The 25,442-nt window shown below is 48.5% G+C and overlaps 1 protein-coding gene across 7 annotated transcripts in view; it reads left to right on the forward strand.

Moving 5' to 3' along the window:
- Nucleotides 1-508: 508 nt before the first annotated feature.
- Nucleotides 509-25,442, forward strand: part of SCUBE2 (signal peptide, CUB domain and EGF like domain containing 2) — a 67,903-nt gene continuing 42,969 nt past the window's right edge. The window contains exons 1-7 of one of the 7 annotated variants that reach the window (XM_087868051.1): nt 509-882; nt 2,068-2,190; nt 8,865-8,990; nt 13,701-13,835; nt 18,584-18,709; nt 21,163-21,279; nt 21,989-22,078. In XM_087868051.1, coding sequence (XP_087724177.1) covers nt 762-882; nt 2,068-2,190; nt 8,865-8,990; nt 13,701-13,835; nt 18,584-18,709; nt 21,163-21,279; nt 21,989-22,078 — 838 coding nt within the window. In that variant the 5' untranslated portion in view covers nt 509-761. The remainder of the gene's footprint in view (nt 883-2,067; nt 2,191-8,864; nt 8,991-13,700; nt 13,836-18,583; nt 18,710-21,162; nt 21,280-21,988; nt 22,079-25,442) is intronic. The other 6 variants (XM_045803867.2, XM_045803869.2, XM_045803868.2 and 3 more) reach the window with 6 other exon arrangements.

Genomic DNA, 25,442 nt, shown 5'->3' on the forward strand with positions numbered 1-25,442 from the left:
CAAGGCCCAGCATGGCACCAGACAGGAACAGCCTCAGCATGCGGCGTGGTGGGACAGGTGGGCCCCTGCCTGGGCCTGAGGATCTCTGAAGGCCTGGCTTGGGCAGCACGGAGAAAGGTGCAGAGCGTATGTGCGCGTCCGCAGCAAGCCGGTGCTGTCCTCTTCCCTGAGTCTCCTGAGGGTCAAAGTATGTGGAATTGCTCGCTCCAACCACATGACCGGTCCCAAGTGGAGAGGTGGGAAAGCCCCACAGGTGGCTTTAGGGTTGGGGACTGGAGGATTCCGAGCTAGACAGGACGCTTTCTGGGAGTCTCCTGTCGGAATATTTCAGGCCAGAGTGCTGTTTGTGCTCGCAGGACGGACTGGGTCAAGTTGTAGGACCCTGCAAACAGGCGGAGCGCGAGGCTCTGAGGCTCTGAGGGCTGGAGCGGGGCGGGGGTGCGGGAGCAGCGGGGTTGGTGAGGGGGCCTGCCCTGGGGACGCGGGCCCGCCGGGCCAGGCCGACAGCCGCCCTCCGGCCACCGCGGCCGCGCCCCCTCCGCCCAGCGCCCGGAGGGAGAAGGGAGGGGGCCGGGAGGGGCGGCACTGCCCCCGCGCCGCCCGCCCCGGCCCGGGGAGGACCGTGTGAAAATGAGGCCGGGGCTCGGGGCTCGGGCGGGGCCGGGCCGGGGGTGTCAGAGCGCGGCGGGCAGGGCGCCCGCACACACCTCCCGGAGCCGCCGCCGCGCGCGCCGCCTCTGCCCGCAGCCGCCGCGCCATCCATGGGGGTGTTGGGCCGCGGCCGCCCCGGGACGGCCCGGGCGCTGCTGCCGCTGCTGCTGCCGCTGCTGCTGACCGCCGCCGTCCCGCCCGGCCGGGGCCGCGCCCCGGGGCCGCCAGAGGGTGAGTGCCCGCGCCCCGGAGCCTCGGCGCGCACCTGGCAGGGGTCCCCCGGCGGGGTCGCGCCGCGCGGGCCGGGCCGGGGCTTGGCTGCCGAGCTCCGCGTGGCCCCCGCGCCCCCGGGGGCCTCACCCGCCGGCCCGGCCAGGGCGCCACGACCGCTTGGGCGGGAGGCTCGGCCTCGGACCCGGGCTGATGACAGTTGCCGGCCGGCCCCGCCGCCCGCTGGGCAGGCCGGCCGCGCTCCTCGTCTGCGCAGACGGGGAAGCGGAGACCCCGGCCGCGGCACGTCCGTGAGGTCGGCGCGGCTTTGCTGCTCCCCTCCTCTGGAGCCGGGCCGTCCGTGGGCGTCAGGGTCGGCTTCCAGAGAGTTCCCCGTGTGCGAACAGGCGCCGGTTCGGGATCCGGGAACACACCGGGCTTTGCCGGCGGCCGGACATAAGTGCTCTGCGCTCTGCCTTAAGGGGACTTGCAGAATCTTCCGAACTTTAGTTTTTAATTAACGCCCCGCAGTGGTGTCGCAAGGCCGGTGTCCAGGTTGAGAGGGTGGGCAGCGGGCGATGGCGTGGAAACCTTCCCACTTGGCACCACCCGAAAGCTCAGGATGGTGTGCGCTCAGGGCCCAGGGCGAGCTGTTCCCGCGCACCCCAACCCTGAGAAAGCGGACACCGCCTGGTTTTCAGGTTTGGGTTTGTTCGTTTTGTTTTGTTTTTGCCAGCCTGGTCTTTCCCTTCACCAGGCACTTATTGCTGCCTGCTCACGTGCCAGGCGCTGTGCTGGGCATCGCGGCCACGGTCTGTAGTCAAGGCACCGCGTAGAGGGGAGGGCCGCAGGGCAACAGTGACAACCCTGCGTGATGCGTGCTGTGCGAGGAGATCAATATGGCCGCGGGTTGTGCGGGACACCACCTGCACTGGGGGTCCCGGTAGGCTTCCCGGAGAAGGTAGATTGGAGCGGAGTCTTGCAGGCGAGTGGGAAGGGTGTGTGGGCAAGTAGTCTGGTGACAGGGAGCGGGCTGTGCCTGGAGACGGGAGCCCGGGAGTGGGTGCTTCCTCCCGGGGGCTCCTGAGGAGTTTAGCAGCAGAGCGAAGTGGGTGGGCTGGTGGGAGGTGAAGCTAGAGGAGGGCCGAGGCCAGATCACCAAGGGTTTGGGGCACTGCACCAGGAGCTCGCTCTGCTCTTTTGCAGATGTGGACGAGTGCACCCAAGGGCTAGATGACTGCCACACCAATGCCCTCTGTCAGAACACACTCGCCTCCTACAAGTGCTCCTGCAAGCCTGGCTTCCAAGGGGAGGGCAGGCAGTGTGAGGGTAAGTGACTTGGGGACCAGTGGCAAGTGGGCCAGCCGGGGAAGCTGCCCGCCCCCTCGGCTCTTGTAGTGGCCACTCGTGTTGGTAAAAGTGCTCCTCCACTGCCCCCAGGTCATACGACCCACCTTCTGAAATACATTTCAGACCCTTAGAGCACTGGGAACATCAGGTCTTCCCTAGAGCTGATTGTAGAGTTTTTGTGGTTCCAAAATGTTGTCTTGTCTAGCTTGTGAAAAGGAAAAGAGGTGCCTTAGTGTTTTTGGCCCCACTCCGTTTGGGGGCAGAAAGTCAACAGCCATATTGATCAGGAGAGGCATGCCTACCAGAGAAGGGCTGATCCTGCCCCTCCCTGTGGCGGTTTACACCCTTGCCCGCGAGTCTGAGTGAAGAAGTCCGGCCCTCCCTTGCGGGCTCTGGAGGCTCCATCTCGTTCATGGCTTTGGGCTGTTAGGCATTGTGACCTCCCAGGCTTTAGAGCTATACCAAGGGCCTGCCTCATTTGGAGCTGCGTGCTCACCCCAGAAAGGTGTGCAGAGGGATATTTTAAGCCCTTAGAGTTCTAGATCTTTGAGCCTCAAGTCTGGACTCTGCCATCTTGTGTTCTGAGCCAGTGTCATGAACTCCGAAATTCAGAACTGGCCAGAGACCGGGCACTCATGGGAGGAGGCTATTCCTGGGGGTGGAATCGTGGCATGTTGAAGCTGGCAGGGCTCTTCTCTTTCAGGGGGCTCTGAGCCATTCCCCTTCCTCAGATGTGAGACACTGAGGCCCGGGGGAATTGGGAAGGGGACTTGGGGCCATAATCACACAGCTAACCTGCAGGTTGAAGAAAGTCAGATGTCCACCCTAGCTCTGTCCCTGGACCCATATCTCTTGTATTCCACTCAGCCTCCTGGTGTCCTTCTTTGGTGGGCGAGAAATTCTGATATTTATGTTTTTCTTTGTGCATGAGGAGCCAAACTAGCTTCTCCTGTCAGAGGAGGCATTCTCCTGGTCAGGTTCATAGCAAATGGAGTTGGTAGTCCATCCTTACAGCCTTGTGTTTCTCTAAGATCATGTTCTCCCAGAGACAGGCAGCCATCTCTCTCTCTCTGTCTTACATGGGGCGGGGGGGGGGGGGAGGGTGGCAAAAGGCTGTCTCTCCCTGAAGCATCTCTCTGCCGATTCCTCTACACCACATCCTCACTGTATTAAATATTCTACTTACAGAACTGGAGCTCACATACGTTCGTACCCTGCTTGGGGAAAAAACTGTTTACCTTTTCACTGGTTTTCTAGTCACTGTATACTGTCTGGGGGGGGGGGCAGAAGCTGTGCCATGGTTTCTTTGAGATAAAGTACACACGATTAGCAAATGATGTAGAACGACAGGCGGCAAGAATTTCCTTATTCTTAGCTGTTGGGCTTGACATACGACACATGAAATGGAATCAGTGACAGTTTATTGTTCAAAAGTCTACTGTTTAGTTTAAAATAACTAATGATTGGTGTTGCTTTTATATATTTAAATTGACCTTAAAATAATAATATATATTGTTATAAAAAGTCAAACAGTACAGAAAATGTATGAAATAGAAAATTAAAGACCCTCTTATTCCTTTATCCACAGGTAATCTCTGTTAACAGGGACCATTTGTTCTTTGTAGTGTCATTTAAAACTAAAACTCCAGAGAGATACGATCTTTTACATACTTGTAATACTTTCGAATACCTATAAAGCTAGTGAGTAATGATGTCCTTGTTTAGTTCAGATTTCTTGGTGTGAGAGTTGAGAAGAAGCAGCTTTCTTCCAAAAAGGAAAAGAGAAAATGAAGATTGCAAGGATTCAAAGACGTAGATATTTGAAGATGTAACTCTTTTCTGTGTGTTCCTTGGCTTACTGGTTTAAACCTCTTGGGTCCAACCCCTGCGATCGTTTCTGTGGTGTTTATTGTCAGCTTCACTGCTGCTGTTTAAGAACAAGGATGGGAACTGGGTTTGTCCAGAGTGACCGGAACTTTATCCTCCATAGTTTCTTCTGCCAAAATGTTGGAGAAATGAAAATACGGCCCTGAATAAGTATTTTGAAAATCGTATGATTCCAAAGTGGCTTTGAAGAAATGAAGTTTTATTTTAATGGACTTCATTTATGTCCCAGACTTTGGGGATGGGGCGTTTCAGTGGTCGGTGTTCATTGTATGGTTCTTACATCTCAGTCTAGGGAACTGAATCACATTTAACAAGGATGAATCTGAACTTGGCCTTTGTATTGAGAAGCGTTTTTTTTAAAAAAAATACACTTTATTTTGGAATGATTTTAAATTTCATGAAAGTTGCAAAAGTAGTGCAGAATTCACATACGCCCTATGCTTATCTTACCTGGATGTTAACAACTTATATAACTATAGTACGATATCAAAACCAGGAAATTAACGTCGGCGCAGTACTCCGAACTAAATTATAGACCTTGTTCAGATTTCACCAGTTTTTCCCAACGCTCCCCCCACCAGGCCATTCCAATGCAGAGGCCCACAGGACATCAATTGTTGTGCCTCCTTTGTCTCTTCCAATCTTGGTAGTTCTTGTCTTTCCGAGTGTTTCGGGACTTCAACACTTGGATGGTACCACTCAGTTCTTTTGTTCACCTTATGTTTTTTCATGATAGGAATTGATATGGTGGGGATTGACCTAATAAGAGAACGTCCCTGTTTTCTCACAATGAAGTGAAGATTATGCATTGTAGTGATACAAAAAGCAAAGCTTTTGGCAAGGCTGCTACAGAAGTGCTGCTGCGTGCTTTTTAGCACAGCCCGTGCGGGGCTTGCGGGAGGGGGCACAGGATGTTAATATGTCCCATTACTGGCAACATTAACCTTGATCACCTGGGTAAGATGGTACATCGTGGGTTTCTCCACTGCAAAGTTACTATTTTTTTCCTTTCGTAATAAACACACATCTTAGGGCAGGAACTTTCAGTCTATGCTAATATCCTGTTTCTTCTCAAGTCTTTGCCCACTGATTTTAGCATCCAACTGTGGATTTTGCCTGCAACAGTTATTGCTATGATGTAATAACTGGTAATTTTGTATTTCCTTCGTTCCTTATACATCTGTTAACTGAGATTCTTCTGTAAGGAAGATCTTTTGCTTCTCCCCTGCTATTTTATGCATCGAATTATGTATTCATGCCAGTATGGACTCATGGGTATTTAATTATATGTATAATAGTATATTTTGGGCTCAAATTATTCCAATTTAAGCCATTGGGAACTCCTTCACATTGTTTCCGTGTCCTTTTGACATGCTCTCATCCTTTTTTGAGAAATTCCTAGTTTTCTGGTACCATAAGATGCCACAGACGCATCTTGGATTTTCCCTTCCCCAGCCCTAGAACCAAGCACTTCTCCAAGGAGTGCTGGTTCCTTTTATTGGAAAACGGTACATAGAAACCAAGATCTGGATGCTTGGTGTTCTCATTGTTACTGGGATGTCATTGCTCCTAGGCTCTCTCAGTGCACAGATCTAGGAAATATATGTATGTATCCTAACCCACACATACACACTTATCTATATTCCTTATATATATCCATTTGCATATATATTAAAAGCAATGACTTACACTGATGCTTTGGATTCCAAAGCAATGCCACAAGATTTACTCCATCTCCCTTTTTGCTTATTCATAACTTCTTTCTCCAACAGTGAGAGAGGTGGCTCCATTATCTGCAATATAGTTAATTATCTGTTTGTTCAATCCAAGTATAAACATAAATAATTTACAAAACTACTATTCCAAGGCCTTGCAAGTAAAACAGATTTACTAATTAGAGTACAGTATCTGTATACAGCTCTTTTTATTTTTAGCTTTACAACGTTCAGTCAAGATGTTTTTCAGAGTTACTTGGCTGGTACTTTTCTTCCACATTTCCTTCAGTGTGGTACACAGCTAAGTTCATTCGTTTCTCTTTGTGTCCCCACCTCTGTATACTGTTTGATACCATGTATGTACATGAGTACATGTTTATGTCTTTATGTATGTATGTATTCATGCATATGTCACTATGGTTCTGAGAGCAGAACTATACAAAATGGCACACCCAGAGAACTGTAACTCCCTCTCCGTATTCCTGTTCCTCATCCCTCCTGTTCATCCTCTTCCCTTACGCCATGAATCACCAGTCTCTCTAGCGTCTAGAGGATAAACTAGGTCTACCCTTTCTGCTTCCTAGATTTTTTTGCAGATAAATGTATATTTTCTTTTCTTCCTTTTTTTTTTTAGGAGCAAGAATGAGTGAGAGAGAGAGAGAGAACAAGTGTGAGTTGGGGTGGGGGGAGAGCAGTGGGAAAGGAAGAAACAGACTCGTAAGCAGGCTCCACTCTCGGTGTGGAGCCTGACGCGGGACTTCATCTCATGACCCTGAGGTTGTGACTGAGCTGAAATCAAGAGGTGAAGACGGTTAACTGACTGAGCCACCCAGGTGCCCTGATAAATGTGTATTTTCTTTTTAACTACTTAAGTGCTTTGTAATTTTTATAATATAAAATCCACCAATTCAACGTAAATATACAAATGAATGATTTTGAGTTAATTAGCTGAGTTGTACAGCTATCACATAATATAGTTTCAAACATTTTCCTCGGCTCAGTAAGATCCCTTATTCCCAGCCTGGCCCCAGCTCTGGACAACCACTAGTCTACAGCCTGTCTCTACAGATTTGCCTTTTCTGCATATTTCATACAAATAAAATCAAACAATATGTGGTCTTTTGCTTTTGACTTCCTTCCCCTAGCATGTTTTTGAGGTTCATCCATGTTGTAGCCTGTACTGGCATTTTATTCCTTTTTATTGTTGACTAGTATTCTATTGTATGGATATACCATATTTGGTTTATCCATTCACCAGTTGATGGATAGGTGGGTTGTTTCTACTTTTGGGCTATCATAAATAATGTTGCTATGAACATTTACCTGCAAGTCTTTGTGTGGACATAAATTTTCATTTCTCTTGGATGTATACCTAGAAGTATATAGAAATTTCTAGATTGCATGGGAAATTTATGTTTAACCTTTTAAGAAACTGCTACACTGTTTCCAAAATGGCTATGCAGTCTTCCATTACCATCAGCAATGTACGAAGGTTCCCATTTCTCCACATCCTCCTCAACATTTGTTATTGTCTTTTTTTTTTTTTTAATCAAAACTGGTCTACTAGGTGTGAAATGGTATCTCATTGTGGGTTTTAATATGAATTCCTGTAATAACTAATGATGTTGACCATCTTTTCATATGCTTATTATCCGTTTCTATACCATCTTTGGTGAAATGTCTATTCAAATCGTTTGCCCATTCTGAAATTGGGTTGTTTGTCTTATTATTGTTGTGAGAGTTCTTTGTAAATCCTTTATGAGGTCTGTGATTTGCAAATATTTTCCACCCAATCTGTGGCTTGTCTTCATTTTATTTATTTATTTATTTATTTATTTATTTATTTATTTAGTGTGTGTGTGTGTGTATTTTAAGATTTAATTTATTTAGCTGTCAGAGAAACAGAGAGAGAGCATACACAAGCTGAGGGGGGGGAGGCAGTGGCAGGCAGAGGGAGAATCACGTTCCCCGCTGAGCAAGGAGCCCCATGTGGGACTCAAACCCAGGACCCTGGGATCATGACCGGAGCCAAAGGCAGACACTTAACTGACTGAGCCTCCCAGGTGTCCCTTAAAAGTTTAAAAGTTTTAAATTTTTATAAAGTCTAATTTATTCATTTAAAAATTTACGAATTATGTGTTTGGTCTTGTATCTAAGAAATCTTTACCTCACCCAACTTCTCAGATTTTTCTCATAAAAGCTTTATGTTTTCTCTTTAAAGTTTCATAGTTTTAGCTCTTACATTTAGGACCCTGATCCATTTTGAGTTGATTTTTGTGTAGGTGTGAGTTGAGGGTCTAAATTCATCTTTTTGCATAGAGATATTCAGTTGTCTCAGCACCATTTGTTGAAATGACTATCATTTCTCCCAATAAATTGCCTTGGCACTCTTGTCTACAATCAGCTGACCATAAATATAATGGTTTCTTTCTGGACTCTCTATCCCGTTCCACTGATCTGTATGTTTTTCTTTGTGCCTGTACCACACTGTCTTGATAACTGTAGCTTTTTGGTAAGTGAAAGTCCTCCAAATCAAAGGAAGGTTCTACTTTTTCAATATCATTTTGGTTCTTCTGAGTCTTTTGCATTTCTGTATACATTTTAGGATAAGCTTATCAAGTTCTGCCAAAAAGCATGCTGGAATGTGTGTATTTTTCGTATTCCCTGATTTTTTTTTACATGATAATAAACTACACATACTCTTTTGCATTTTGATTTAACTTAGTAGTATATCCTAGAAATCACCTCAAATCAGTTCCTAGAGATCTTTCTCATTTTCTTCCCTCTCAACAGCTATATAGTACTTCATCGAATAAATGTGCCATAGTTTTCAACTACTTTCCTATGTGTGGGCATTTAGGTCGTGTCTAGTATTTTGTGATTACAAACAATACTGCAGTGAAAACCTTGTGCATGTTGTTTTTCCTGTTGTTGGAGATGTGGCTTCAGGCTAGATTCCTAGACGTGGGATGGCTGGTTAGGAGGTAAATACGCGTATCTCCATCCTAAAGAAGTGGTCCCTGTCTGGCTGACTTCTGTTTTATTCCTCAGACATTGATGAATGTGAAAATGAACTCAACGGAGGCTGTGTCCATGACTGTTTGAATATTCCGGGCAATTATCGCTGCACTTGTTTTGATGGCTTCAAGTTGGCTCATGATGGTCATAATTGTCTTGGTAAGGAAAACAGTTGGAAGTGGCAGTGCTCCTTTACTTACCCTCTGGTGCCCCACCCTTTTGTTTCCTTTGATGAAAACATACGCATTAAAACAAAAAGGGGATCAGAGACTTGTGTCTTCTGGCCTCCTAGAAATCACACTCCCTGCAGAAAACCAGGTAAAGTATTTCAGTGTTTATGTAATCATTCATGATATAAATTCTCCATTAGTCTAAAGAGACAGACATCATTGTTATTACTTATTTCTAGCATTGGCTTGTCCCCTTTAAGATCTTTGGTCTTGAGTTGAAAGACTTAGAACCATTTCTTTAATGTCGTAAGTATCTCTATCCTAGAATTAGGTAAAACTACTTATTCTGAAAATTCCAAATGTGTGATTGGATCTCAGTCAGGTAAACCTACCCCCTTTTTGCTTGAGAGACAGAGAAGTTCAAACAGAAACGTTCCATTAACATCCTCGTATTACTCCACACAACAGGAACACCTGTTGGAGTTTCAGTCCCTGAGTTAGGGACTGCAGAGAGCGTTATTTATGTTGGTTGCTTATGCCAGGAATAAATCAGAATTCAGAAACAGCAAGCATTTGGATGGGGCCAGGTGGGCTGAGTGTTGAATAGTCTTAGAGGATACAGCACACCTGGCAGACAGGTACTCGTGGTCTGTTTGCGTTTTAAGGCCGGCGCTATCAGTTGTACAGAAGGACATCCTGGGAGACAGATGGCATCAGGGTCCTTTGACACTGACGACACTTTGTGTGGTTAACCTGCTGAGGTCGGCTTGGCTGACCAAGGAGTAACTTGAGCCAGGACCTGCCCCACTATGGTACAGGGGGAATGGCTGATTAAATGCTTTGAGTTCAGCATAAAAGTCACTAGATAAGCACTGACAGAACTCATTTTTTTGAGTGGTGGAGAAGGAGAGACTTTTCATCTGGGAATCAACCCTTGTATGACATTTATCCCATTTCAGTGTCCCCTGGTACCCCATCCTGATATAGATTCCAGCCCTTCCTGCTGGTGCCCTGTGTAAGATGTTAATCTTTGGGTCAGAACACTTGGCCTTGCAAGCCTGCAACTGTCAGGAAGATTTGATTGAGGGCTGAGGGCTCACTAACCCCTTTGCAGACTGCCTAGGGCAGTCAGGACCACAAAAAGACACTAGAGAGCCAATCTTGACAACAGCAGTCAATTGAGATTAATTAAAAACTAAACAAACAAACAAAACAAAACAAAACAAAACAAAGTCACTTTTTTGGGAAAGCATGCAGTATGCTTTTGGGTTTTTTTAAATAATTTTTATTTTGTTATATTAGTCACCATACAGTACATCCCCAGTTTTTGATGCAATGTTCCGTGATTCATTATTTAGCATGCAGTATGTTTTGGGAGTTTTGTTTTTACCATTTTCTGGGGGTGAATCTCACATTTCCTTTTGATTTGCCAAAAGTGGCATTTGGGGGAGTTTATGCCTGATGGCAGATCCAGTCATCACAGTTGTGCTCAAACCCCAATTTGTGCCTGGGGAACGTGTGAGCTTCCTAAGAGCATCAGGCCAAACCACTCAGGGTTTAAGGACCTGGGCCAGGTTTGGGTCGGGAGGTTCCGAGTCAAGGCCGGCTCAGAAATCCTGAGGCCCCAAGTCTTTCCTTGCCTTGGCTGCTAACACAGATATTCCGGCAGAGCATCTCCATTTCCCCTCCTTGGGGTCTCTTTCTGGCCTTGGTAGCAAGGATCTGCCTAGCAGAAATGTCCTGAGTGTCCACTGAGTGTATCTGAAGGGGCTAAGGGTTCTTTAAAGGAAGCCGTGGGAAAATGAGGTGGTGTGGTAAGAAGGGCAGGACCGGCAGAGACAGATTTCCGTGCCATTTAGACTCAAACGGGCTGAAGCATTTTGGACGGGGAAGCTCAGAGCCAAAATGTTTCAGAGCCGCACTTTCTTGCGTTCCCTGGGCTGACCGCCGACCTCTCCTCGGCCCCTCACCCCACGTTAGCCACAAATCTATTAGCCAGAATGTACACAGTACAAATACCACTGAGCTCTGGCACCAAACCCAGAGTGCTCCAAGATCCTGAAGGCCCGTGAGCCTGAAAAACGAAATGCGGCTCTTCTGTGTAGCTCACCTGCCTGAGTTCAGTGTCCGTTGGTTGTCTGGGCGTGCTTCCTCGCTGTTCGGTGTTGTGGCAGTAATTCTGCAACTCTGGCTGCCCATTAGAATCATTCGAGAAGTTTAAAATAACCCCATTCCCGAGGTCTCATCCAAGATGAGTTCTGCCAGCGTCTCCGGAAGTGGAGTCCAGGCTTCTGGGTGCTAACATGCAGCCAGGGGTGAGCACCTCTGGTCTGGAGAAACTCAGCAAGCCAGCAAGACCTATTTAAGCATGTGAACACACACACTTTTGTATTAATTCACCTATGTCAATGGCACATTTCTAATGGCTTTGGAGAAAGGAATAGTAGGTTAAATGTAGGGTGGGTGGGTGGCAGGTCGGAGGGGAGCACACCTGTACTCAAAACCGGTCCGGGGTCTGGTGATCAGGGAAACAGATCTCTCCTGCTCACCATGAGTGCTCATCATGGAACACCTTGGCCAGGTGCGTTCCGGCGCGGCTCGTCCTTTGGAATGTGCTCCCTTTACCCTTTAGCATTGAGAAGGGCAAGTTTGTTCGGCTTGAGGGGATGGCTCGAGTCCCATCTGTTTAGAAAGACATCTGCCTGGTAGTGTGGGAGGATGCATGACTGTAAGATCTGAAGCTTGAAACCAGATAACAGATATTTAAATGTGAATTTTCTTGTTATGGTTGTGCCCAGAAGCTAGTGTTAGGCACATGGGAAATCAGGCTGGAGAAGTAAATTGCTTTTATTATTTATTTTTATTTTTAATTTTTTTAGATTTTATTTCTTTGTTAGAGAGAGAAAGAGAGAGAGAGAGAGAGCAAGAGCATAAGCGAGCAGGGGGAGGGGCAAAGGGAGAGGGACAAGCAGATTCCATGCTGAGCACAGAGCCTGATGCGGGGCTCGATCCCGCAACTCCGAGATCATGACCTGAGCCAAGATCAAGAGTCAGATGCTTAACTGACTGAGCCACCCAGGCACCCCAAAATAAATTGCTTTTATATTAGCCTTCTCCTTGAGGCTTTGTCATGTCTGAGGGTTTTCTGGAAGTTTCCTTTGCTTTGGCTCTGGTGATGCTATGCTCTCCTGCTTTTTTGTTCATGCATTGAATAATGTGCACCAGCAGTTCCAAGGCCATGCTAAATAAAACAAAAATCTCTGTCCTCAAGGAGTCTGCAGTCCAGTGGAGATGGAAAGGTGAAAGGTTTTGAGGGGTCAAAAGATACAAATTAAAAAGGGAGATTTTGAGAACGTGATATGGTGAGTGTATTGATGGAGCCATTCACAGAGTAATATGTAACACAGTGGAAGGAAAGTCCCTTAACCCCACCCCGGAGGGCGGCAGAAGACAGGCGGAGGAGGACTCCCTCCCTTTCTGTCTTTCTGATGGCTCCTGCTCTGGGGCTTCTGCTGTCTCCTCTACGTCCTCCTGCCCCTGGTGTTCTCCTGAATTCTGCCTCTGGCCCTGTGCTCTCTGCAGCCCTTCTCCCCCTTCCCACTCCAGCCTCCAGCTTTCTCGTCTTCTTCCATCACAAGTAAACGGCTGTCAGAGGTGTCTTCACAACACCAGACTCAGGTTTCCCACCACGTACTGGCCCAAGGCCTGAAGGCCCGCATCTCACACGCATCACCTCCCTGCCGTGGTGGGGGCCGACCACATCTCCAGCCCTAATGCCCCACCCGGCTCTGGTCTTCATGTTTCTCGGCACCCCCACCCAATGCCCACGTGGTTTTCCACCCTGCAGCACCTTGCCACGGTCCTCTTCGATTTCTTCCTTCCTAGGCATCCCCATGGCCAAGCCCCAGGTCCAATCCCCCACTAGTCCCAGCTGACACGTGTGAAGCCAGACTCCCAGGCTTTCCATTCTTCTTCTTCCTTGTACCCCACCCTTCCTGGGCTACCACCTTCTTCCCAACTCAAGGGTCTGACCACGCCACCCTTGCTACAGTGGTTCCCAACTGCCTCCCAAATCCAGGCCAAACTTCTTTGCCCGGTATTTGAGGACCTCCCAGCTTTATCTCCTGTAACTTCCCTGCATGTACGTATGCTCCAGCCAAATTGCATGGCCACCCTTATCTGAACAGACTCTGTGCTCTGAGCACCTGCACTGTGATCATGCCCATTCGTTTGCCTAGAATCCCTTCTGGTTTAGAACTGAAGACATCCTGTAGGGCCCATCTTTCATCAGCTTTTCCATAAAACCCATCCTGATACCCCACAACCAGGTGACCTCTTTTTCCTTCGCACCACCTTTTACTGTATCTCACAATTACTCCGATGTTTGTCTCCTTCCCTCTGCTGAAGGGCAGGCTCCTAGAGCAGAAGAATTTGATCCTACTTCTCTGTGTTTTACTGTCTCCTCTAGCCCATAGTTTGGGAAGAGAAGGTGTTCAATGAGTAGTTACTGAATTGATTATCTTGCGTTCGTGTGGAAGGCCTGGTTAAGGGGTCCCTGCTGACTTCAATTCTGAGAGCTGCTGTGAGGCAGGGAAGGAAGAGGGACCTCATCTCTGCTCAGCAGGTGTCCCTGAGCTGCCGGGAGGGGTGGACATTTGAAAGAGTCCCCAAGCAAAGGCTAATCCTCCTCTCCCTCCAGACGTGGACGAGTGCCTGGAGAACAATGGCGGCTGCCAGCACACCTGTGTCAACGTCATGGGGAGCTACGAGTGCCGCTGCAAGGAGGGATTTTTCCTGAGTGACAATCAGCACACGTGCATTCACCGCTTGGAAGGTGCCTCGGCTCTGCTGTGGGCGGGTAGGGGTCGGTGGGAGGGGGTGGGCAGGGTCGCCGCCTCTGAGAACCTCCCCCCCTTCAGTGATTTTCGAGGGGAAGCACGGAGTATGGGAAAATCTGGAGGCCTGAGGATGAGTCCACACCCCGCCAGTGGGTAACCCTGGGCGAGCTCTTCTAGCCCCCGCTTCCTCACCTGGCGCAAGTGGGTTGGGCTGGGTGAGCTCTGAGGTCTCTTCAAACTCTCACATTCCTGATTCTAATCTTTAAATAGAGAACATTTCAAACCTGACTAGATGTCTCCGGAGAAATGTAATGGACAATCTGCCAAGTTTTCCAAAAAAGGTGCCGCAAACCACAGTGCCAAGCGCGAGCCTGCTCAGGGCGCCGGGTGGGGAGGGAAGGGCTGGGCCTTCTCAGAGGGACTCGCAGGCCCAGATCCGGCCTTGCCTCTGCCTCTCATGGCTGAACTCTGAGCCTCTGGGGTTCCAGCGCGGAGGGACCCCCTCCCCAGACGTGGGCTTTCAATGCTGTGGTTTCCTCGTGCCGCCGCTTACCGTTCCTCCAGAAATTTGTAGACAGCTCTTCAGATGGCCTCCCTCTTGTGCTCTTTCCTTTGGGTCTATACCTCTTTTATTCTCTCTCAGTTCAGTGGATTCTCAGGGGGAGAGACGTTAAGGCATGTGGCCAATCAGCCACTTCAACCAAACGGCAGGTTTTTCATTCTCTGCTCTTTCTTAAGCCAAAGGACCACATTTTGGTGGCTGTGTTGTCCCCAGGTTGCCTGTGCGTGTTTGCGTGGGAAGTGCTTTGAACAGTAGACTGTTAACTCCTCTTGGCATGCGCTGCTTGTTCATGCTCATAACTAGAGAATGAGGCGATTTTAAGTTCTTCTGCTATTTAATCATACATTTGTAGATTTCGTGTTGAATCATGGTTCTTGTGACTTTTTTTTAAGAGTTTATTTGAGAAAGAGAGAAAGTGAAAGAGCACAAGCAGAGGGGGAGGGGCCATGGGAGAGGGAGAAGCAGACGCCCCCCTGAGCAGGAAGCCTGATGCAGGGCTCAGTCCCAGGACCCTGGGATCCTGACCTGAGTCAAAGGCAGATGATTCACTGACTGAACCACCCAGGTGCCCCTCTTGTGACTTTTCAAGGGTGTCTTTGTGGAAGATGATTTTTGCCTCATTTTCCAAGAATGATGGGTCCTTCTTTCTACCTGACTGGAAATGGCTGCTTGGGTGCTAAGAAGAAGGGTCCCAGGCCAGTGGGTTTGCTGGGCCTTGTCACCCCGAGCCCGCTCCTTCTCAGTGTTAGCGCAGGAGAGACGCACGCACTGGCTCTCATCAGGCAGATCTCTTCTCTCATGCAGGCATGGCCCTCGACAGAATAGCAGTTGGGTTTCACATTCCTGGTGGGTTCTCTGGACTTTTCTGTGAGCCTCGCATCTGGGATGAGGCAGGACTAAGAAGCCAGCAGTAAGAGCGATCTCAGGGTACCTCCTCTTTCGTTGCTCAAAGCTGCCTTCTGGGAAGTCACTAGGCCTTCCCTACAGGCGCACGGACAGAAGTGGGAAACCTGTAGGTCAGGCCATTGCCGTTGCTCAAACACCGTATGGATTCCAGCCACTCCCAAAGCAGTTCACAGCTATTAAGATCACCTCTTACCCTTGCACTTCCAAAGCAGTGGCTCGGCCCTTCTCTCCCCTCCGACAGGACCTCCAGACTGATTACAGACACAGGCTCTTCCTATAACACAAGTAAATACAAAAGCAGTTCCTTTCTGCAATCTGTGTTTTCTAAATTTTCTACAATTCAGACATTCTTGGATTCCCTGAGGAGTATTTAAAATGAACGTACTTGTCTGGAGCTAAAACCAAAACGCAAGAATTTGAGTTGTGGTCTGGAAGTGCTCTCTGATTTCTCTGTGGTGTTGCAGCCTGATTTCTTGGTGAATTCACGGCAGCGTGAGCCAGCAGATGATAGCGGTCCGTAACTGAGACCCCGTGCAGCCCGCGGTGTAAACTCTTCAAGTAGAACAGTCTGTAAACAACAGTGTTCCTTTAGGATTTCCTCCTTGATGTGCACATTAAACCCTTAGAAACTGTATTAAAGTGGACTTTAGAACCCCCTGTTGATACTCCAAAATTGGTTAACAGCAGGTAATATGCAAGCTAGTATTTTTTGGTGTTGAAGTTTTTTTAATAATTATTTACTAAATGTCCTTCAATTCAGGGGATCATACTAGATGATTCTGAGGGAAAGCTTAAGCTATTGATTTTTTTTTTTTTATTCTTAGAGACCCCACAGCTCTGATAAAGAGACTGTGTGTTTTCACCCATGTAATGGCGGTAGGCTGGAGAGAGACATCCTGCCCCAGCCAGGCTTTGTCCCTATTCATGGGTGCTCAGGCTCTCAAAATGAGCTTTCCTCTTTGGTTTTGTCTGCTCTGAGAATATTTTTTGATGTTTGCACCACTGCCTTTTCAGAGTAGGGGGAAGGTGTCAGGGTAGTGAGGAAGGGGCTGTCTCTCAGCAGGGCCTGTTTCCGTGTTTTATAGAATGTTTCTCACTCTGCTCACAAGGCCTATTTTTCTCCAGTTTCCAGAAGTAATCTTCAGTGGCACCACCACAGTAAGATATTTCTAATGTTTTGAGCTATCTCCCTCCTGGTGAACCAGGAACCCTAAACAGGATGGATTGCCAGCCCAATTTCTTGGGCAGGGGGAGCCAGAACCGTGGCGGGGCCTCCCAGTTTGGACTAGACCCATCTGCCTCCCTCACAGTGGCCTTTTTTTTGAGTCAGGGAACTATGAACAGCTTCCAGGGCACCTTTTGAAGAGCTCCCAGCATTTCCAGAGCCATTTGAGCATCTGTTATCTCCTGGTAACTTCAGGTCTAACTCTGCTGTGATAGGACATCACGGGACAACGTTTCGTGTATCCCCATGGCATCTGGCACACAGTCAGGCTTTTGGTTTTTTTAACAGTCAATTCTTATGAAATATTTCTTGGGTAAATGAACCGCTGCTCTGAGGCAGGAAAGGTCACTTTGCAAATGTCTTCACAGACTCGTAAACAGAGTGAGAAGAAGCGGCAGCAGCCGACCTGTTTGGAGGCTGTGGTTTGCAGGTGTTGCTGCTCCCCTTTCTGGGGCACGGTGGTTCAGCTCTAGGTGCTGCTGGCATCTGTGATCCCAAATGCCCTGCTGACCCAAGGACAAATGGAATTCTTGCCCGGCCTTCCTAGGAGGACAGAACGTTGCTTCCGGCGGCAGCTCTCACCTCCTGTGCCGTCTCAGGGTTGGGAGCAAACAACGTTCCCGCAGATCACCAGCCAGAGCTGCAAGAGAGCTTCAGTCTGCTAGGGTGCCAGCCCCGTTCTGTGTTAATTGACAGCAGCCTTGGCGTGGGCGAACGGCTCTCAGCACCATCCCCGCAGATGGGGTGCGGGAGTTCAAGCAGCTTGTAACTGTCAGATAAGAAACAAACTGGTTTTAAGAGAGTATGGGATGTATTAACTGTTACGCAGTCTTTTGGGATCGGAATGACATCTGTTTGTATTAAAACAGCTATCTCAGTGAAGCATAGATCCACGGCTCTGTGGTGAGAATTGGAGGGAAGTGACTTTTGACTTAATTAGAACCACTTGGCTAAGGTTTTAGGGACACAGTACAGAGCAGTGTAGGATCCCAGAGAAGTTGAATGAAAACTTCTTGTACTCCTGTTTAAAACAACGCTACTTCCCATGCTAGAGAGTGCCTTGTTAGCTGAGAACAAAAACCTACTCTCCAAGATGGTCATGGCGCAGATGGAAAGAAGTGTCAGACGGGCACGTACTCAGGAATGCGGTGCGAGCCGAGCTGAGGTCTCGAGAATGCTCTTGGGCGTGGCGATAGCTCCTCCAGATGCTGGCAGGTGGCGGGTCCCTAGGACTCCAGCAAACCACACAGACGTACAGTCCGTTATGAGCCCCATCATTTAAAGGCGTGTTAAACCAGCCGGGGGAATAACCCCCTTCCCCGCGCTGTTACCCCAAGATTGGAGCATAATGAAAATGATAGTCTACCTGGAGAGAATTTTGCAGCGGCCGAAGGAAACCCCACGCGTGAGGGCTCTCGGTTCCCTCTGCCGCTGTGTTGCTCCTGTGCTCTGAGCCCGCTGGGGGCACCCCAGGGACTGAGAGGGGTCACAGAAGAGAGGCCCCTGGGCTGGTGTTCATGTGCGGATGCCAAAACACAGTAGTCACAGTCACCTCCAAGGTTTGGATTTGGTTGGGGGAGAGAAGAGGGTTGATGTTTTCAGAAAATCATCTTCAAGAGTATGTGAAAAAGTTGGCCATCTTTATCTGTCTGCAGATTTTCTTAGAGAGATTCTCCTTCTTTCTTTGTCTCCTTGGTCAGCATGGGTAACAACCTGGTGGAGGTAAGGGTCCAAGTGCTGGTTCCTGGGGTCTGCAGACTCCAGTGGCTCCAGACCCACCGGAGAGCCCTGGCAGGCGCTTTCTTTTCCGAGTATTAGGAAGGCTCCTTCCTCTTTAGGAGACTTGAGACATCGTATCTCTTGGGTGACAGAGGAAATGTTTCTTGTCTCTGTTAATTGACCTGACTGGATTTTAATGACCTGTTCTCTTGAAATGTGGGGCTGGTGGAGACCCTGGCAGTCAGGTCCCACCCTCCAGCCCTTCGCAGTGCCCCTGGGGCTCAGGATTGTGCCCACAGCCTGGTCACTGGCTGCGTGCTGCTGTTTTGCAGAGGGTCTGAGCTGCATGAATCAGAATCACGGCTGTAGTCACATCTGCAAGGAGGCCCCGCGGGGCAGCGTCGCCTGTGAGTGCAGGCCGGGCTTTGAGCTGGCCAAGAACCAGAGAGACTGCATCTGTAAGTACGGACCAGCACATGCCTGTGCTGGAAGCCATGCTACCCCAGACGTTGTCCTCTGCAGCCCAGCATCAGAAATGCCCCCTTGTGGCAGAGCGGCCCGTCAGGGGAGGGAGCCTTCGCAGGATACTGACCTCCCCTGAGGACTAAGTTCGCTGCACAAGGGCTGGTCTCCCCTAGGGAAGGAATATGAACCAATCAGAAGGAAATAAGATTCAGAAGTAAGGGCTGTGAATGCTGGGGGTCTGGCTCCCTGTTCCCACAGAATAAAATCAAATCTGGTCATCTGGCAATCACAGCTCTTTGCTCCCCGGTCCTACTTCTTGTACAAACCTCATCTGCCTCCTTTTCCCAAACACCCAACCTCTTTCCTTTCAGAGAACAGCCCATGTTCCTTCAGGCCTCCAAGCCTTCTCCAAGCGCTCCTCCCTCCCTGGCTTGGTGAATTCTCATCCAACCTTTAATATTCTGCCTAACTTCTAATAATGAGAAGGAGAATAGCTACTTTTGAGGGCATGTGTACTATGTGTAAAGGCTTGTCCATAGATATACCAATTCTATTGAATTCTTAATCTTACCACCCGAAGCCAAGTGTTATTATCCTCATTTTTAGTTGAGAAAATTGTGGAGAAGGTAAAGCAACAAGGTCATACAGGGAGCATGAGGCCAGTTAGGGTTCAGATGTAGGTCCTCCTCGCTGTAAGGCTGGGGCACCTTTCTAAACGTCCCCGGAAGCCTGCCCTCACTGGCCAGCCAGCCATTTTGTATTTTGGCTCCCACAGCACTGTTGGTTCCTCAATGATAGCACGTGACATCCGGGTTGAATTGTGCATTTATGTGTCTATCCCCCCAACGGTGAGTGCCCCCAGTCAGGGACCTCGTCTTATTTTTGCCTCTCAGTCTTCCCCCAGTGCCCAGCACAGATGTGCTCAATACACTTCTATTTTCTGAATGAATGAATGAATGAATGAATGGTGTCCACACTCCGAACACAGCTGCCACACAATGATGAAACACAAGAATGTAACTCCAACTGGTCATAGGAAACAACCGGCCATTGAAGGTGTTCCTAAACCACTATTTATGCCAGAGGAAACACCGACGGTTTTCCTTTAGCAACTCTTCCCAGAGCCATGGACCTTCTGTAATCCCCTGCAGTTTGCTAGCGATGGTTGTTTAAGGCGAGTCGACCTCAGGGGTTAAGAGAGGAGGAGGTCGTTTCTCGGTGAGAGCCTTCTCTTCATTGTCTCCACCACAAAACAGAGAGTGCAGCCCTGAAGCCTACCAAGCAAGGGCTGGTGCCACCACCACCACCACGTGGGGCCCCTTAAAGTGAGGCTGTCCCTGAGGGCTTCCAGGGGGCTGAGCAAAGTGGAGATCGCCTTCTTGGCTCCCAGGATCTTCCCAAGGGGGACCCAGGTCTCCAGATAAGGCTCACCTGTGGAGTGAGACTCTGGGCATTTCAGTTTTTCAGAGGCCAGTACAATACCTGGAATTTAAAATTTAAAATTTTAAAATATTTTTAAGAGGTTACTTTTCAAATAATATTATAATCCCGTTTGAGGAAAGAATAAAAAGCAAAAAAGATGCAGAATTCTACCACATAACCGGCTGTTCCACTTTGTTTTGCTCTTCCTTCCTGCCTTTTCTCATATTCCTATTCAGTTGTTCTCATGCGTGCACAGTGTTTACCTCGTGCGATCACAGAACAGTTTCTTCCTCACATGACGAATCTGTATTTAGTTCTTTTAAACTGGAAAACTTACAAATGCCTGTGTCAGAATTCAAACAGTTCTAAGGGTGTAAAGAAAACACACCCTTCCCTCCCCCCTTTCTCCTGCTGGGGGCAACCACTGTTCAGTTTGGTGAATCCATCGTTTTGAGTTGGCTTTTTTTTTTTTTTTGGCTGATTATCAATGAATTCATACACAGTCTTTGTAATTCTTGGGTAATGTTGCATTAATTGTGTGCGGAATCATAATTTCTTCTGATTACCCTCCCTTCTAACTAATCCAGATAGAATCAGATGAAAGAAATCCTAACGTACGCGTACAAATGAGTATTATCTGTTTCTTCCAGCCAGAAAGTGCTGTAACATTTTTTATAGGCCCATTGTGGCTGCATTAATATGCAAACTTCTCCTGATAGACCAGAGCAGTAGTCTAGAATCTTTGGTATAATTCCCCTTGAATAGTGAAACTCTGCCTGCCCGTCCCATCTCCCTATATAATTGCTCAAAACTGTCACTTGGCGTTTCTTGAATTCATACCGCGACTGTATTTACACAGACAGTGTCAGGCTCGGCCTGAGTCCAAGTTACTTGTTTTGTGCTCAGTGCCTGACACATACTAGGTGCCCAGATACTTGCTGACTGAAGATCAGAGACCTTCCGAAGCAAACAGCCCCGGTTGTGGAAAACTCAGTGCTCAATGTGTTATTCCTTTTCCTCTCAGTGACCTGTAACCATGGAAACGGTGGGTGCCAGCACTCCTGCGAGGACACCGCTGAAGGCCCAGAGTGTAGCTGCCATCCACAGTACGAGATGCATGCGGACGGGAGAAGCTGCCTCGGTGAGTGACCCCGACGCTCGGTGAGGGCCCGCCCCAGCCTGCCCACCCCTGACCCTACCCCTACCCCTGACTGGATGGTGTTCAGCGCCATTCTTCTGGTCTATTTGTCTCCACATGGGTCCTGTGCTGCCGTACAGGTGACAGTGGGACTGAGTGTGTTAGTCCCAGGAGGGGGTCTCTTGCTCCCTGTGCCGCCTCAGAAAGCCCTTTCTCCTCTCCTAGCCTAGGGGGTCTCCTGAAGGTGGTATTGTGGAGACCGGACATTACATCCTGAGGGGCCAGGGCGACATGAGGTTAAAGCTAGCCGTTTGTGATGACGCAGTGGCCGTCACAGTCAGCAGAAGACAGCGTTGCGTGTTTCTGTCAGGACGCCCATCCCGTACTTCGTGGCACGGCCTTTGCTAGCTCCACTTAGAGCTTCCCAGGCCGAAGATTTGTCCTGGACTGAGGGCACTGGAGTGACTCTGAAGCTTGCATTCCCTGGTGTCTCTTTGGTCACCGCAGTACGCTTCAAAACCGTTTCCAGTGTTAACTAAGGCTCCGTGGCCGTGTCACACAGAGCCTCGTTACAACACGTTTTTATCGAGCGAACACAGTCGCATATCCTCGATTGTTCTCGTGTCTGGGGTTTCGGCAGAAGTGGTTGTACAGGGGGTGAGTCATCGGACTCCTTCGGTCTGAGGACCGTGCTCTTTGGCGTCTCTTACAGAGCGAGAGGACACTGCCCCGGAGGTGACAGAGAGCAATGCCACGTCGGTGGTGGACGGCGATAAGCGGGTGAAGCGGCGGCTGCTCATGGGTAGGCGCCTCCCCCACCCTTCCCAGGCCACTGTCCTTGTCCCTGTCCCTCCGCCATTTACTATCTCAGGCCTGAACCTGGGGCTCATACCCCCTCAGACCAGCTGGACCAGGGTCAGCAGCTCCTGTCAAGCCAGGTCGTGTCTGCTCTTCCTGCACGGCTGTTACTTAGTCCCCATCCAAGGACCCGGCGGCTGTGGGAAGGGCACCAGCCACCAGAATGACCCGGTTAGCGTCCTAGCGCTGCCCCTGTCTGGCTGTAAGACTCGGGCGAGCGGCCCTGAGCCTCTCCGTCTCCTGCGCTTCCTTTAAACTGGAGGTAATAGAACCTACCTCTTAGGGTTACCAGGAAGCTCAGTTAGGAGGGTAATGCGCAAAGTGCCCGGAGTCCAATGCCTGGGACTTCGTGGGTGGTCAGTGAGTGTCGGCTCCAGTCCTTCTGAGTGGCTGTGACCAGCGAGGCACTTTGGGCCGTCCCTAGCTTAGCATGACGATATGTCTGGGTTTTTGTCAGTGGAGTCCTCGTCCCTCTGACTTCAGCCCACGTTGATGGGCACTTGGCTGTGGGGTGTAGGGAGGTCTGCCAGCAAGGCCGCCGATGGGAGCAGAAGCCAAGGCCGTGGCTGTGGGGGCGGCAGTCAGGTCCTTGGGCGCATTATTATTCTGGAGAAAGCTTGGCTTGACTGAAACAAAACCGACTTGTGGATGGTTTCTAGATTTAACAGGCAATATATTGAGCAGGGCACAATATACTGGGCACATGACATTTCTGAGCTCTTTAAAGTGATTTTTAATTGTGTTAAGTTAAAATACTGCATATGAATGATACAAAAAAAACCTTAAAAACTAAATCAGTGCTATTAAGCTTGTCATGAAACGTCATTTCCTTGCCTCAAAACTTCCCTTTCCCCCATCCCATTTGCCAGAGGCAACAATTTCCATTTCTCCTAGTTGTTTCTTCTTGTGACTCCATTTCCCCCATATTTCTGAAGAGTGTGTACAAGTATTTCTCTTTTTCCTGTTTTATTATATTATACACTTATTTCCTGATATGACAGTTTCAGACATCAGCTGTGACTTCTTATTCCAGAGCACACTGGGTTTTAGCTCTCTTCTGCTGCCTCCCCCGTGCACACACCCTCCCTCTCCCACTCCCTTACTGCGGTTCCATCGCTACTGAAATCAACATTACGTATTTACATCATTTTGACTACAAGTATCTAAATATGAGTCACCCGCACCATGTAGTGTGCTATGATTATTATTTTCTTTGTTTGCCTAGGTTTCTAAGTACCTTTTACCAGTTCTTTTGCAAACTTTGAGCAGAGTTCTAAAACCCTTTCATTGTGTTCAAATACAGAAGTCGACTTATTAATTCCATTTTCTTTTTTTTTTTTTTTTAAGATTTTATTATTTGACAGAGAGAGAGACAGCCAGCGAGAGAGGGAATGCTAGTAGGGGGAGTGGGAGAGGAAGAAGCCCCTAATTCCGTTTTCTTCTTAAAAAGTGTCTTCTGGGGACACCTGGGGGGCTCAGTCAGCTAAGCGTCTGCCTTTGGCTCAGGGCGTGATCTCAGGGTCCTGGGCTCCCGGCTCAGCGGGGAGCCTGCTTCTCCCTCTGCCTCTCCCCCTTGCTCGTGCTTTTTCTCACTCTCTGACTCTCTGACTCTCTCACTCATGCGTGCTCTCTCTCTCAAATGAATAAATTAAAAAAAAATTTTTTTTTCTAAATGTCTTCTGAGGCTTCCCCTGCTCTAGGGGTGCCTAGCCCCAGGCTGGCTGCACTCCTCTCCTCCGGGTCTTCCCGCCAGCATCAGCCTGGGAATCCCCTTCACCTTGCTCCTGTGTCGGTGGACCCCATGGCTTCTCTGTTTTTAGTTCCCATGGGTAGGTATAGGTTTTTAAAAACCTCCCATGCCTGAAAATGCCTTTCTTTTTTTTTTTTTTTTAAGATTTTATTTATTTATTTGACAGAGAGAGAGAGACAGCCAGCGAGAGAGGGAACACAAGCAGGGGGAGTGGGAGAGGAAGAAGCAGGCTCCCAGCGGAGGAGCCTGATGTGGGGCTCGATCCCACAACGCCGGGATCACGCCCTGGGCCGAAGGCAGACGCTTAACCGCTGTGCCACCCAGGCGCCCCTGAAAATGCCTTTCTACTCTACCTTTATTGAGCATTTGGCTCAGTATAGAATTCAGAGTTGTGGGCAGCGAGCGCTCTGTTGTTTTCAAGCATTCAGTGTTGTTTCAAGAAGTCTAAGGTCATTTTTATTCTTGATCCTTTGAATGGAACCCATGAAGTCTTCTCTCTGGTTGTTTTCGGGTCTTCTCCTTGTCCCTTGTGGTCTGAAATTTCACAATAACGACCCTCGTGATGAGACTTTTCCCCACCTGTTGTCCCAGACTCTCGGTTGGCCCTTCTCAGTATGGACATTTGAGCCCTCTAGTTCTGAGAAAGTTCCTTGTATTTTTTCTTTGATAATTTCCTTTACGTATTCCTATTCTTTCTCTCTGAAACTTCTGTCAGCTGACCGTTTTAACACCTCTGATTTTCTTCTCTTTCCTTAAATTTTTGTTCTACTTCCTAAGAGATTTTTCATTTTTTTTTCTTCTAACCCTCTACAGAATTTAAACTTCTGCTTTCGTATTTTAATTTTTCCAGAATTTTACTTTGGTCTTTTGGAGGCACCTATTCATACTTCACAACTGCTTTCCTTATCTCTCTAGGGAAATTATGAGGTTTTTACAATCTTTTCTTTTGTTCCCTGTATTGTCCTTGTTTCTTCCAAGTTCCCTTTTCATTTGATTTGGTGCATCTAATTCATATTAAAGGCCTTCCTGAAATGTCTGGTGATTCTAGGCTGACTTTTCACCCTTAATAGTGAAATACTAAGAAGTCAATTGGATAGTCTATCAACTGATAGGCTTTAAACTTGGATGACTAGGCAGTGACTTAGCCATTTCATTTGGAGACCCTCCAATGCCGGTATCTATAGGTCTTTTCACTTGGACAGGCCAGTTTAGCTGGAGAGGAACCCTTCAGTCTCCTGCTGAGGGGACATGGACTTGACTGCCCGTGATTCTGGAGCTGGGCAGGGGGAGGGTGGTGAGGCTTTGAGATCTCTCTTTTCAGGGTATAGACTTTCACCTGACAGTGTTTCCTCCTCCCTCCTGCTATTCCTGGTATCCTCGAGTCCAGCACTTCTCTGGTCCCACTTCTCCAGAAGATATATTTCTCTGCTATGGCCCAAATAGGGAAGGGGTAGTCACCTGGCTGTGACATTTAGGAGGGGATCTGAGGGTTTATTTGTTTGTTCTGTAGACTTACAATCAATCTTCCTATTTTTAACTCCTTCCTCACCTCTGCCTC

The sequence above is a fragment of the Ursus americanus genome, chromosome 16, assembly GCF_024610735.1.
Source record: "Ursus americanus isolate L20-20 chromosome 16, mUrsAme1.1.p, whole genome shotgun sequence".
NCBI classification, from domain to species: Eukaryota; Metazoa; Chordata; class Mammalia; order Carnivora; family Ursidae; genus Ursus; species Ursus americanus.